The sequence below is a fragment of the Nicotiana tabacum genome, chromosome 15, assembly GCF_000715075.1.
Source record: "Nicotiana tabacum cultivar K326 chromosome 15, ASM71507v2, whole genome shotgun sequence".
Taxonomy (NCBI): domain Eukaryota; kingdom Viridiplantae; phylum Streptophyta; class Magnoliopsida; order Solanales; family Solanaceae; genus Nicotiana; species Nicotiana tabacum.
The window spans coordinates 85,860,000-85,873,539 of record NC_134094.1 but is presented as its reverse complement, the minus strand read 5'-3'; the positions used below and the strand labels follow the sequence as shown (position 1 = coordinate 85,873,539).

Here is a 13,540-nt window from a genome sequence, read left to right as displayed (position 1 = left end):
AATAAGTAAAAGTAAAATATATTTTTAGTCATATTAGACCAACAAAAATAAGAGGAGAAAATAAATACAGTAATTTATTACTAATAGCCAATGCTTTTTCACCAATATGCATTTGTTACAAAAGATGACATTTTTTTAAAGATAAAATTCCCATTTTGCTTATTCCAATGTGGTCTTGATTTGGACAATTTAGGAAAACAAGAATAGGCCAAAAAACACATTCACAGATTGTGGAGCAACAGGCATCGGAGGGAAGTTTCCATGAAACCAGTTTTGACTATTGCTCTCTCACTCCTCTCTTGTTTATATTGAGTTTCTTCACACGTTAAATTCCTGTTCACATCCTCTTCTTGATCCACAAACACTCCCTTTTTCATTTCTTAAAATCACCCCTTTCCAGAACCTTCAAGGGTTTATTGCCCCTTTTACCTGAAAGTTTGAAAACCAAATTGGGTTTTTGGAGATCTGAGATTTTGAAGTTTTTCAGATTCCAAGGAACCCCACTTGCCCTTTTTCTTGAATTCTCTGTAAATCACTTATCAAAGTTGGATCTTGATTGCTGTTTGACTAGTGCCTAGTGGCAATCTTGAGACCCTTTTGGGTGGAGATCAGCGCAGTAAAAATTGGTGCTTTATCTGTGAAAGTTGAGATTTTTATTCTGATTTGGTGGGGAAAGGTAATATTTTGAGACCCTTTTAGTTGAAGATAAGCTTGGTGAAGTTTGGAGCTTTATCTGTGAGAATTGAAGCTTTTTGTTGTATTAGTTTGGTGAAAAAGTTATCATCTTGAGACCTTTTTGGCTGGAATTTTGAAGATCTTGGCTTTTGAAGAATTTGTTGAATTAGTTTGGTGGGAAAGTTAGGATCTTGCGACCCTTTTGGTTGAAATTTTTGAAGAAGTTGGGTTTTGAAAGTTCGTCTGTCTCATGGGTAATTGTTGTGCAGTACCAAAAACTTCAGACACAGAGGGGAAGAAAAGGGGAAAAAATAAGCCAAATCCATTTTCTGTTGATTATGCCCATGGGAATGGTGGATACAAGTCCTATGTGTTAGACAATCCAACTGGAGCTGATATTGAGGCAACATATGAACTAGGACGTGAGCTTGGCAGGGGTGAATTTGGGGTTACATACTTGTGTACTGACAAAGCAAATGGAGAAGTGTATGCTTGTAAATCAATATCCAAGAAGAAACTCAGGACTCGAGTGGATATCGAGGATGTAAGGAGAGAAGTTGAGATCATGAAGCATTTGCCTAAGCATCCTAATATTGTCACTTTAAAGGATACTTATGAAGATAATGATGCAGTCCATATTGTTATGGAGTTGTGTGAGGGTGGTGAACTATTTGATCGGATTGTTGCAAGGGGGCATTATACTGAGAGGGCAGCAGCTGCTGTGACTCGCACAATTGTTGAAGTGATTCAGGTGAATATTTGATTTTCTTGTTTTTAAGATAAGCGTTGTTTTATTTAGTGGTCTACTCTTGAAAGTGTTGTTTAGATTGAAATTTCTATTAGCAATGTAGAATGGGAGAATTGTCTCAACAGTTTAATAATTTGCCATGTTTGCTTAATATGATTTTTGGGTGCTAGTGATATAGGAATGTGTTTAATCATGTAGAGGGATGAGAAAACTGGTGTCATGCTAAGTAGATCAGCTTTCTATTAAGGGAACTATCTCTTGGCAAATAGGATTTGTAAAATTAAAAAGGAGTGAGATAGCTTGAGCCTTTCTCTATTTTTTCATAAATTACCATTTCCGAGTCAGTTCATGGTGTAAGTTGTCCAACTGGGAAAATGACCTTTTCGTGAAGTAATTGGTATATGGTTTCTTTGCACCATTTGTCCCAGAGATTTTGTGTCTATTCAGTAAATAAAGATCAACTATCCGGCACCTGTAAAATGAAATAGATTAACTGCTTGACAAGATGCAAATTTAGGACATTCTTCTCATCATTTCTGGTTAGTTATTCAATATTGAATAACTTTTTTTTTGGGTTACAGATGTGCCATAAGCATGGGGTCATGCATCGTGACCTCAAACCTGAAAACTTCTTGTTTGAAAACAAGAAAGAGACAGCACCCTTGAAGGCAATTGATTTTGGTCTCTCAGTATTCTTTAAGCCTGGTAAATTTCCTAATATTTATATCCTGCTGCATTTGAATAATTGAACATTATGCTCACTGTTAGCTGTCGTATTGGTTTTACAGGTGAGAGATTTAATGAAATTGTGGGAAGTCCATATTACATGGCTCCCGAGGTGCTGAAGAGAGACTATGGTCCAGAAGTAGATGTATGGAGTGCTGGAGTAATTCTCTACATCTTGCTGTGCGGTGTTCCGCCTTTCTGGGCAGGTTAGTGTGAGTTATTGGTGATACACATTGCGAAATCGTTTGCATGTTGCTGTTCTACTGCTGGACAGATCCAACAAATTCTCCAATCAGAGGGCAGCCTGCATCCTATTCTTGTACCCCCTCACTCTCCATATTTCAGTATTAGGACCATTAACCCCTTTTAAGCAACTTTGTGATGAATTAATGGATGGTTTTTTCCGGCGGTGGGGGACACTAAAGGGGACTTACTACTCCTTGACAATTATGTGGGAAAATTTTGAAACACAATGCCTGAAGCTTGTTACATCTTAGAAAGAAGAGTGCACTTTTACTGTCAATTCTTGAACACAAGGGTACTTCTTCACCAGACTATTTGGTGATGCAAACTCTTTATTCATATTCTCTTGTTACTTATTTGTCGAGGGAAAGTAATTCTTCCACATCTGTCGCGTCTCTGACGAGCAGAAGAATTCTTAAAATGAGATTCTTAGAGTAAAAAGGGACAACTTTTAGTGATGTAGATTATATGGAGTATTATTTTTGTGTGATCCGAATTATCCGTTTCCAAGCAAACTGTGATTGACTAATAAATTATACTAGCTCCTTTAGTTTATACTCCATGATAACTGTTGAAAGGAAGAAGGTTATTTAAAGTGATGCGGTTTTAGTATTTTATCAATTAACTGTTACTTACATCATTTCTTTTTGTGTCATTGCAGAAACTGAACAAGGAGTTGCTCAAGCGATCATTCGTTCTGTTGTGAATTTCAAAAGGGATCCTTGGCCTAAGGTCTCCGACAATGCAAAAGACCTTGTGAAGAAGATGCTTAACCCTGACCCTAGCAAGAGACTTACTGCTCAAGAAGTTCTAGGTAAACCACCGGCTAAAATAATTGAAGTGATTTACTTCTTATGCAAAGTGAAAATTTATCACTCCTCATAGTTTAACTTTTTTTGGTCTTTGACTGCTTACAGATCATCCGTGGATACAAAATGCAAAGAAGGCTCCAAATGTTTCTTTGGGTGAAACAGTGAAAGCAAGGCTCAAGCAATTTTCTATGATGAACAAGCTAAAGAAAAGAGCTTTAAGGGTGCGATTCCAACTTTTTGTAAAATTAGCAAGAGATCGATGTTTCTTCTTTTCTTTCTTTCTTTCTTTCTTTCTTTACTGTCTATGTTATTGAATATTCTTCAATAAATTGCCTTTCTAAATTACAGGTGATTGCTGAGCATTTGACAGTGGACGAAGTGGCTGGAATAAAGGAGGGATTCCAATTGATGGATATAGGTAACAAAGGGAAAATTGATGTTAACGAGTTGAGAATTGGGTTGCAGAAACTTGGCCATCAAATTCCTGAAAGTGATGTACATATTCTTATGGATGTTGTAAGTGTTAAAATTCTGTGTGTTCTATTCGACTTGTATACCTCTTTTATTACCTAGTTGAATGCTTGAACCACCTGAAAACACTAAAAATAGACAAATAAATCAATATTCTACCGCTGCTGTTAGGTTTCGTGCATCCAATCAAAGTACGTAATATAATGGTACTTGGGAGAAACACAGGAAACTAATCAATGATACTTTCACAGGGTGATGTTGATAAAGATGGATATTTGGACTATGGGGAGTTTGTTGCCATTTCAGTCCACCTAAGAAAGATGGCAAATGATGAGCACCTGAAAAAAGCGTTTGAGTTTTTTGATAAGAACCAAACTGGCTATATAGAGATTGAGGAGTTAAGAGAGGCCTTAGCCGACGAGATTGAAACCAACAGCGAAGAAGTTATCAATGCTATTATGCAAGATGTAGACACTGACAAGGTCAGTGATATATTCATATCATAAAACTCATCTGGCCTCTTTCCTTGTATATTTTGTTTAGTTGTGGATGATGCCGTGTTGATTCTATGGACCTGGGATTGGGAAAAAGAAAATGGTGTCGTCATTCATGATGTTTTATGTGCTTACATTTCATTCTCATGCAGGACGGACGGATAAGTTACGATGAATTTTCTACAATGATGAAGACTGGAACAGATTGGAGGAAGGCGTCAAGACAATATTCACGAGAACGATACAATAGTCTAAGCTTGAAACTAATGAAAGACGGTTCCTTACAAATGAGCAATGAGACTAGATAACTTAAGCCAGAGTATGACATCTCGAAGAAGAGAACTTGAACTTTTGGCTTTCTAAAGTCTTCTCTGGTTTCCTGTTCAACTATCATTTTGCCACTTTTTGTTGTATGTGTGATTTCTCTTCTGGGGATGGATAAATATCAGGTCCCCAACATTCATGTGTCCTTTGAGCTGTGATTATGTTTTTTTCGCTTTTTTTATTCGACGATTTGAAGAAATATGGTGAAGGATAGGAAGGTGGTTATTTTGTGGTTGTATAAAGGGTTGGCATGTTTCATTCAATTATTTAATGATAGAGCATTTAAGGATCAAATTTCAACTCATTTATTCCTTTTGTATTTTATTTTTATTTTGTGTGGTTGTGTAGTAACAGTTTCTGAGCCCTTTTTTTTGGTAGTTAGAATATCATTAATCACCAAGAGCAGCACTACATAGCATAGCAGTTCTGAGCTAGCTAATTCTCAAATAACAGAAAGGAAAGACAATTTTCTCCAATGACAGTTTGTGCTATCTATCTTCTGAGTATGACAAGAAATGATGCCAATGACAGTTTCAGAGTTTTAAAAATAGAATATTTTGTACTAAGCACTTCACCATCCCGTCTGCCCTGATGTTGCATATACAGGCTATCTCCCTTGCCAAACTTTCATGTGGTTATCACAATGTTATGTAGTTGTGCCCATTTAGAGAGTCTATTCCAAAGGTCTTTAGAATACCCACACTCTGCAAACAAGTGGTCTCTTGTGTACACAAGTAGCAGTCATATTGAGTCCCTATTTCTTCAGTCTATCCCCAGTTAAGAGTCTTCCTTGACATTGCAACCACATATTGAAAATGGCTTTAGGTCTAGCAGCATTCTGAAACATTAATCCTCTCCATCCAACTTGCATTTTTTTGGTATGGTCATATTCTCGACCTGTTTTACATGTATTTTTTGTAACATACTGTTGGGACTTGAGGTGATATCCCACAAGGTACAAATTAGAAGTGGGGATGAATGTGGCTGTTGTGTTACATTTTCCTAACATTAGTAGCAAATAAAAAGAGTAAGATACATTAATAATTGAAGAATCAACAGAAGTGGTCCTTCCTAACTTTCTTCTGTATAATAATTTCCAGCTAATTCCACTGCATAGAATCACTTAGAGTAAGAACCCAACAAAATGAAACTCAGTTTTTCCTTTTATAGATGAAAGGAACAAAAACTTGACAGATGAGCTCTCTACCGCATTTAACCAAGTATTCATAGGTTATTATCTATAATTGAATTTTTCAAGGACTTGATATAATTTCACCTATCCATGTATAAAAGTAATTCTTCATCAAATCTTCTTTACATTATACATTAATCAAAACTACCTATATTTTTTAAAACCAAGAAGCAGAGTATATAGAGTGAATTAAAAACAGAGACTACTGTCAGTTGCTTCCTATTTTCTCTTGGTCTCTTGCTTATGTGCATCAGCTTGTCTGTAGATGATCCTCTAAAGATGGCCAACTCAGATCTGCTGCAATAACATCATCGTCTGAAGCCAATAATTCCTCCATTGTGAAGCACTCATCGCTGTTTATTACTGAGGCTGTTGTTGATGTCTCCGCATAATAATCTGAGGATGATAACATACCAGTAAAAGTAATAGGTGCCCTCTCTTCAATGTTGTGCACTTGCTCTATTGACCACTGATCAGACACAAATCCAGCATTAATGTTTTCTTCATTAACCATAGCAGTACTACTTCCTTGAGCCATTGATTCATCAGGCAACTGGGGTTCTGCAGTATTTGATTTTTCTGCTAGTAAACTACCGATGTACTCGTACACTTTCCTATCCACATGATCAATATTTTTCATTATCTCAGCCAATGTTGATGGAACAGTAGCCCTATCATCACATTCAATATTATGATCTTGTTGCAACTCAAAGTCATTATTATCAGGTGAGTATGTGAATTGATTTGAAGAAACTGTCCCTTCCTCTGATGAAGAACTTCCAACATAGTCAACATGACTTTGAGCTGAAGGTGCCATCTCTTCAATATTCTGCGCTTGTACATTCACCAATTGTTCAATGTTTTGGTCTTGTTGCAACTGATCAAACACATTATTATGTTCAGATGATGAGAATTGATTGGAAGGACAAAAATCATGAAAATCTGTTCCTTGATCCTCTGAAGAACTTGTAACATAATCAAGATCATGTTCTGGAGCTGTCGAAAGCATGTCATTCATAACATCAACAACGTTGTTTCCACTGGCCGCTATTTCCATAGGCATCATATTTCCTAATTCCTTATGGTCATTAACATGTACAGATTTACGCTTAATGCAACACAAAACAAAGTCCTCATATTGAATTGAATTTCGTTGTCTTAATACCTTTAGGATGTCGTCATTAAGACTATACTCTTTCATATTCCAAACAATATTTTTAATTCCTCGATCGCCACCTAATTCCTCCGTGCAGCTATCTTCTTCTTGATATCGAAAACTTTTCTTGAACCCAACCAACTTTGACCCTTTAAAAACTGGTTTGCGTTTGTCAAGCCCTTTCCAACTGCCTCCTCCGATCAGCCCTCGACTGAACCTTAAACCACCCGCTTTTGTTCTCTTCAACTTAGTAAAGAAATAGTTTACCTTTGTATCCTCTCCCAGAAAATTGTTTTCGAATATATCCCATGGCTTCTTATTCCCGTAAAGAGCCTCAACTCGAATATGATCACACGAGAAATTCTTGCACGATACGAATTTAAGTAGAAAGAGTATAAGCTCTTCATCAGTGGGTCGAAATCTGATTCCAATTACTGGATATGGAGAATTATTATGGCTTGTTTTACTGCTCATCATGTTTTTTGTTTTCAGTGGAAGAAATTAATCTTAAAACAGAAGGGAAGTACTTTTTCTGAACCCTAAGAACACTCAAGAATGGTAAGGTGAAGTGAAGAACAACAAAGGAGCTGCTGAGGGTTTAATGTAGAAAAAATATTGCCTATTTGATGCTACTTATATACATAGGGTTGGGCTATAGGCGGGAAGCAACTGAAAGCCGAATTTACCAAGAATTAGGAAACTTTCAATTCCATAGTTCTAGACATTTGTAATAAACACCCCTTATTTGTAAAAAAAAATGTAACCTTCCTTATATTTCAAAATCAAATACTAAAACCAAATAGTATATAATATTATATATATGTAGAGAGTTACCCTATATTTTTAAAATTAAATACGTAAACTCCCTATATAATGGAAATTCTACACTAGATATCTTGTGTGAACTGTTATATAAGGATTTAAATATTTGTCTTTCAAGATACGGAAAGTTTATATGTAATTAAAAAGTACATCTAATATAACTTCAAGTAAGACAATCAAAAAAATAAAAATTGAAATGGAAATGAGAAATTCGTGTGCATTAATCTTATTATAAATTTTGTAAGAAGAAAATAAAAACAGCATGCGTGTACAACATGCAAAAATATTATCATTTAGTAATTATTACTATATCTTATCAAATAATCTGTACTTATGATAAAAAAAATTGTACTCATTTCCTATATAAGAATTTTAACAGGTGCAAATTTTTAAAAAGTTAATTCTACTTTTAATTCAAAGTTCAATAAGAAAAGTTTAAATGGGTGAATAAAAAAGTTTTCATATTTATTCTCTTTTAGAAGTTTTATAAAGTTTAGTTAGAATTGCAATTTCTAATTTATTTTCATTATGGATATTTCACTTCCATTTATTTTAATTTACTTAGTCACATATACACTCCTTATACTTAAAGTATATACACCCCACCGTCATCAAAGCAATTGAAGTACACTGTACAAGATATATATGGTCTGGGGTGAATACAATAACCAAAAAGTCTTTGGTGGCATGAGATAGGATGTGTTCTCCAAAAGCTGCTGGAGGACTGAATATGATTAACTTGGCCATGTGGAACAAAGCGACTATCACTAAATCGGGTTGGTTCGAATTTTTCAATTATCAAATCAAATCAATGGTGTCGGATTTTAAATCTATAAACCAAACCAAACCAACAAAGTCGTATTTTTCAATCTCGATTTTTCTCGAATTTTTCTATTTTTTTCGGGTTTTCAGGTTTTTTCCGGTAAAGTCTTCATAGCACAAAATATATAACTTGTGCTCTAAATATTTCTTTAGTCCTAGTAAGATGCAACTGAATAGTGTATTTTTCAAAAAAATAACACAATTATATGAGATAAGTCATAGCATTATACTAAAATATTCAATAACAAAGATAATAAAATTGTATAAGCAAATATTGACAGTTAATAAGCCTTAATAAAAATTAACATAATCTAAAAATACTATATAGGTCATGCTAAAATAAGTATAGCTAATAAGTACTATTAATTACATTACTAAGCACTAAAGAAAAAGATAAACTAAGTTATGCATTTTCATTATAAACCAATGTAAAATTAAAAAATAGATATCCAACTCTATCGTCATTCCTAGTGTCGAATTGAATTTCGTTTGTTAGCATTAGTATTAATTTAAATTTTATTTGAGTTACTACATTTATAGGTTATAAAATTTATTATTACCATTCAAGAATGTTAAGTCCAAACTCGAAATAATACGTTAAAAGAACTGTGAAACAGTTTAAGAAATATTTATAAATTATATTACAATAAATATTTATATGTATAAAATATTTTAAATATTGTATAAATATACTATCGGGTTAGTTTGGTTTCGGTTTGACTTTTTTAAGTTAAAAACTAAACATAACCAATCATGGTCGGGTTTTTTTTTTAATACTAAACCAAATCAAACCAAACCACAATCGGGGTTTTTTTTCTGGTTTGACTCGGATTATCGGTTGGTGCGGTTTATCGATTTTCTTTGTACACCCCTAACTGCAATACGTAAGTTGCTGTGAAATTTGTGTAGGAAAAAAGATAAGTTGCGGGTACAATGGATTCATATCTACTATATCAAAGGGCAGCCTATATAGACTGTCATGCCAAAGCGGGCATCATGGTTGTTTGCAATAAATTATTTGTGATACAAAAATAAATTTCAACCACAATATAAATATGAAGAAACATATTTTATTGATAAAATGATGCGGGTACAATTTTGTTTGTTCCCTTGATTCTTCTCTCTAGATCGTTCTCCGTGATTCGAGGGCTTAACCGACGTATTTCTCGAACAAAGGATGATGCGAACTTCCTTAGGATGTATTTGATATCCATGACAAGGAAGAACATCCGTTGATCACTTCGGCGGCTTAGAGAAAGACAATATTTAATGTCTTTGATCTCTTTGTGAGTATTCCATGAACTTTTATGGAATTTCGAGATCGTTATTTGATCTCTTTGTGCATATTCCGAGAGTTTATGGAATTGCTGAGAACGTTTTTGAAGGACATATATATCCTTATTTTTGAAGGACATTTGAGTAGCCACCAATTAACCCTAATGGGATCATCTTGTAGAGGTCGTAGTCTAAATTTCTTTATGCACTAATTTGACAAATTTTCAATGTCTACAAATTTCCCCTACTTCAAGGTTTGTCGACTGTAGGCTTGCCGAAACTTGAAGTACACCTTCGATTTTGTGTTGACAACGTGTGATGAACTTCGACGAACAGGGAACAAGAGATATTGTCCCCAATTAGTTTTGGAATTTGCAGATATTGCTTTACGAGAGGAAGAGATAAAGTGCAGAATTGGTCCCACTGGGCGTACTAATTTGTTTGCAATAAATTTGTGCAAAAAAATAAAACTGCAATCACAAACAACTATAAAGAAATTTTTTTTTATTGATAAACAATGCGGGCTACAACACTCTTTATCCCTTGATTCTTCCTTCCAATTTATTATTCATAATTCGAGGGCCTTAGCAGTGTATTTCTCGAACGTAGGATGGTATGCATTTCCTTGATGTATTTTATGATCAAGAAGCATGTAGCAGAACTCCATTTGGATCTTGAATGTTGCTAGAACTTTGAGCAAGACATATATGACATGTCTTTGATCTCTTAATGAATATTCCAAGAGTTTATGGAATTTTGGAGATCGTATATTTGATCTCTTTGTGCATATTCCGAGAGTTTATGAAATTGCTGAGATGATTTTTATTTTTGAGATATCTTATTAAGGGAATATGTAACCTTTTTTATAGGAGTGACCTAGGGTTAGGGTAGAGTAGCCTCTAAGGTAGATATTTGGTAGAGTAGCCTCCAAGCAACCCTAATAGACTCTTAGGATTTCAAGAGTCTATTAGTATCTTGAATTTAAGATTTAGCTTGATCTATTAAAATTTTGATGTCTACAGATGCCCCCTACTTCAAGGTTTATCGGGGTGTAGGCTTGCCAAAAATTGAAGATGAGATTTTAGGTACACCTTCGATCTTGTGTTGAGATTTTAGGTACACCTTCGATCTTGTGTTGACAATGTTTGCAAACTTCGACGAACAGGGAAAAAGAGATATTGCCCCCAACTGATTTTGGAATTTGTAGACCTTGCTTTACGAGAGGAAGAAATGAAGGGCATAATTGATCCCACTGGGCGTGCCAGAATTTGTAGAAAATAAATTTGCATCAAGAAAATAATCGAGACCGAAAAATATTGCAATAATTATAGTATTTGATTTCAAATAATTTGAGCGTATAATCTCTATGAATCCTTTGATTCTTCTTTTCAATAGTAAATAAATTCAAGAACCTTTGAGCTTGATCTTGAATCTATATTTGTTGTCACGAATAATGACCTTGAATTCAACTAGAACGAACTTTGATTTGAACTCGTACTCCTTGAATCTTGATTTCTTCTTCATTCTTGAGATTGAACTTGATTTCTTGAACTTGAACTTGATTGCTTGAAGCTTGAAACTTGTAGAGAAATTTATGGCGTTTGATCCACGAGCTCTCTCTTGCTTCTTGTTATAAATTCTGATATTTTTTTCTGGGTTATGAAGAATTCTATTTATAATTATGGTAGGGAAGAGTTATGATAAGAACAAACTCTTTCCGAACAATCAAATTGAAGTGTGACAAGGTCGCATTTGATTGGTCAGAACATGTCACTTGTACATGTGGCGCGGTTTCATTGACTTTTTAATTTGACTTGGCATGCCTTGTCATTTTGACATGTGGCATGATCCTATTGGCTCTTTTTGTTTGACTTGGCGTGTCATGTCATTTGACACGTGGCACCAATGGCCCTAATGAAGTGAGTTCATCACTTGTAGCCCAATTAAATGGGCTAGCCCAATGAATTCGGGCTTATTTATTTAATCCCTATATATTGGTTGGACTTATATAGCTAATCCAATTATATTAGCCAAATAAATTTATTTGAACTAATATATCTTGAATTTGAAATATAGTCCAAATTATTTTACGAATTTAATTCCAATAAAATTTATATACTTACAATGGCTTCTGTAGAAAATCTATAAGGCTAGAAAGTTTATTGAGGAAGCTAGTTATGATATCTCTCCGTTGCAGAACATGAACAATTTGTGTCAATCAAAGAAGTTTACTTAAATGTCCTCTATGGAGGAGGTTGATATGCAATAATTCTGATACCTTGTAATTCTTGGCAGATTATACGCAAGGGACAAACTTATGAGGTGGGATTTGATTGATAACATCCAGTGTCCTCTATGTGAAGTTTGTGATAAAGTGTTGATCATCAATTCTTCCAGTGTGTGTTTTCTTAGAGTAAGTTACTGGCATGACAAGGCTATCATAGGGCTTCCAAGGAATGGAATGAAGAGCCAATGCCAATGGAAAGAATGCAGTAGATCAAGTGTTTAGATCGGTCGTATCCTGTTGCATCTATATTATCTGACAAAAATGAAATTTGAGAGTTTTTCAAGCTAAACAGAGATGTTCTGAAGTACTCACACGTTTGATAATTCAAGAAGCAGTTTTTAGAGGCAGTTTGACGACAAAATTAGCTAGGAAGTTAAGAGTTTTAAATTTGTATCCTTAATGTCTTGGGTGTATAACCTGTTTGGATTGGCTTAAGAAAAAAGTGATTTTTCAGCAGAAATAACTTTTAAGCTAAAAAATAATAAGTTGGGGTTGCCCTGCTTATTGCTTTTGGATTATTTTAAGCAGTTTTTAACTTATTTTAAACACTTTTTAACTTTGCCAAACACTGAAAAAAACTAAAAAAAGCTTAAAAGCTGATTTGACCAGCTTAAAAGCAAATCCAAACACCCTCATAGTTGGTAGTTTTGAATGTCTGCTGCTACTAGGGGCTATGTCCAAGTTCAGTTGTCTATACAATAATAAAATTCAGTGAAATCCCACAAATGAGGTCTGAAGAGGATAGTGTATATAGGGCTGTATTTTGTCCCGGGCCCGGGCCTTAGTGGGCCTAACGGGCCGGGCCTCGCGGTCCCGGGCTTCGTGGTCCCGGGCTCTGGCGGTCCCGGGCCTGGCGGTCCCGGTCTTCGTGGGCCTAATGGGTGGAACCGGCCCGTGACGGGCCTAAGCCCACATGGTCCTGTGCTTAACGGGCCGGGCTCGTGGGCTTCGCGGGCCTAGCGGGTTTTTTTTTTTTTTTTAAAGACAATTTCTTGTAGTATCATGGCTATATTAATATGTAGTATATATGTATATCTAATTATTAAAGTGCTTGACGAAAAAGAAAATAACAAAACAATAGTAAAACACTAAATTGTCATGCATAAATATCACTTCTTGATATTATATTGTATCTTATGTATATATATTCTCTTATATATTTTCTTTTAGTATATATATTGTATCTTATGTATATATTGTAGCTTATAAATATATTTTCTTGTAGTATATATATTGTATATTATGTATATATTGTAGCATAATATATTTTCTTGTAGTATATTATATTGTATCTTATGTATATATATTCTCTTATATATTTTCTTGTAGTATATATATTGTATATTATGTATATATTGTAGCATAATATATTTTCTTGTAGTATATATATTGTATCTTATGTATATATATTCTCTTATATATTTTCTTGTAGTATATATATTGTATATTATGTATATATTGTAGCTTATAAATATATTTTCTTGTAGTATATA

The 13,540-nt window shown here is 34.4% G+C and overlaps 1 protein-coding gene across 1 annotated transcript; it reads left to right on the top strand.

Moving 5' to 3' along the window:
* The first annotated feature begins 290 nt into the window (after positions 1–290).
* Positions 291–4,784, top strand: LOC107808056 (calcium-dependent protein kinase 32-like). Its single transcript, NM_001325818.1, is given in 8 exon segments — positions 291–1,426; positions 2,005–2,128; positions 2,212–2,355; positions 3,054–3,206; positions 3,310–3,425; positions 3,553–3,720; positions 3,927–4,157; positions 4,322–4,784. Coding segments are annotated over 8 exon segments (1,593 nt in total). The 5' UTR covers positions 291–925; the 3' UTR covers positions 4,478–4,784.
* The last annotated feature ends 8,756 nt before the right edge of the window (positions 4,785–13,540 follow it).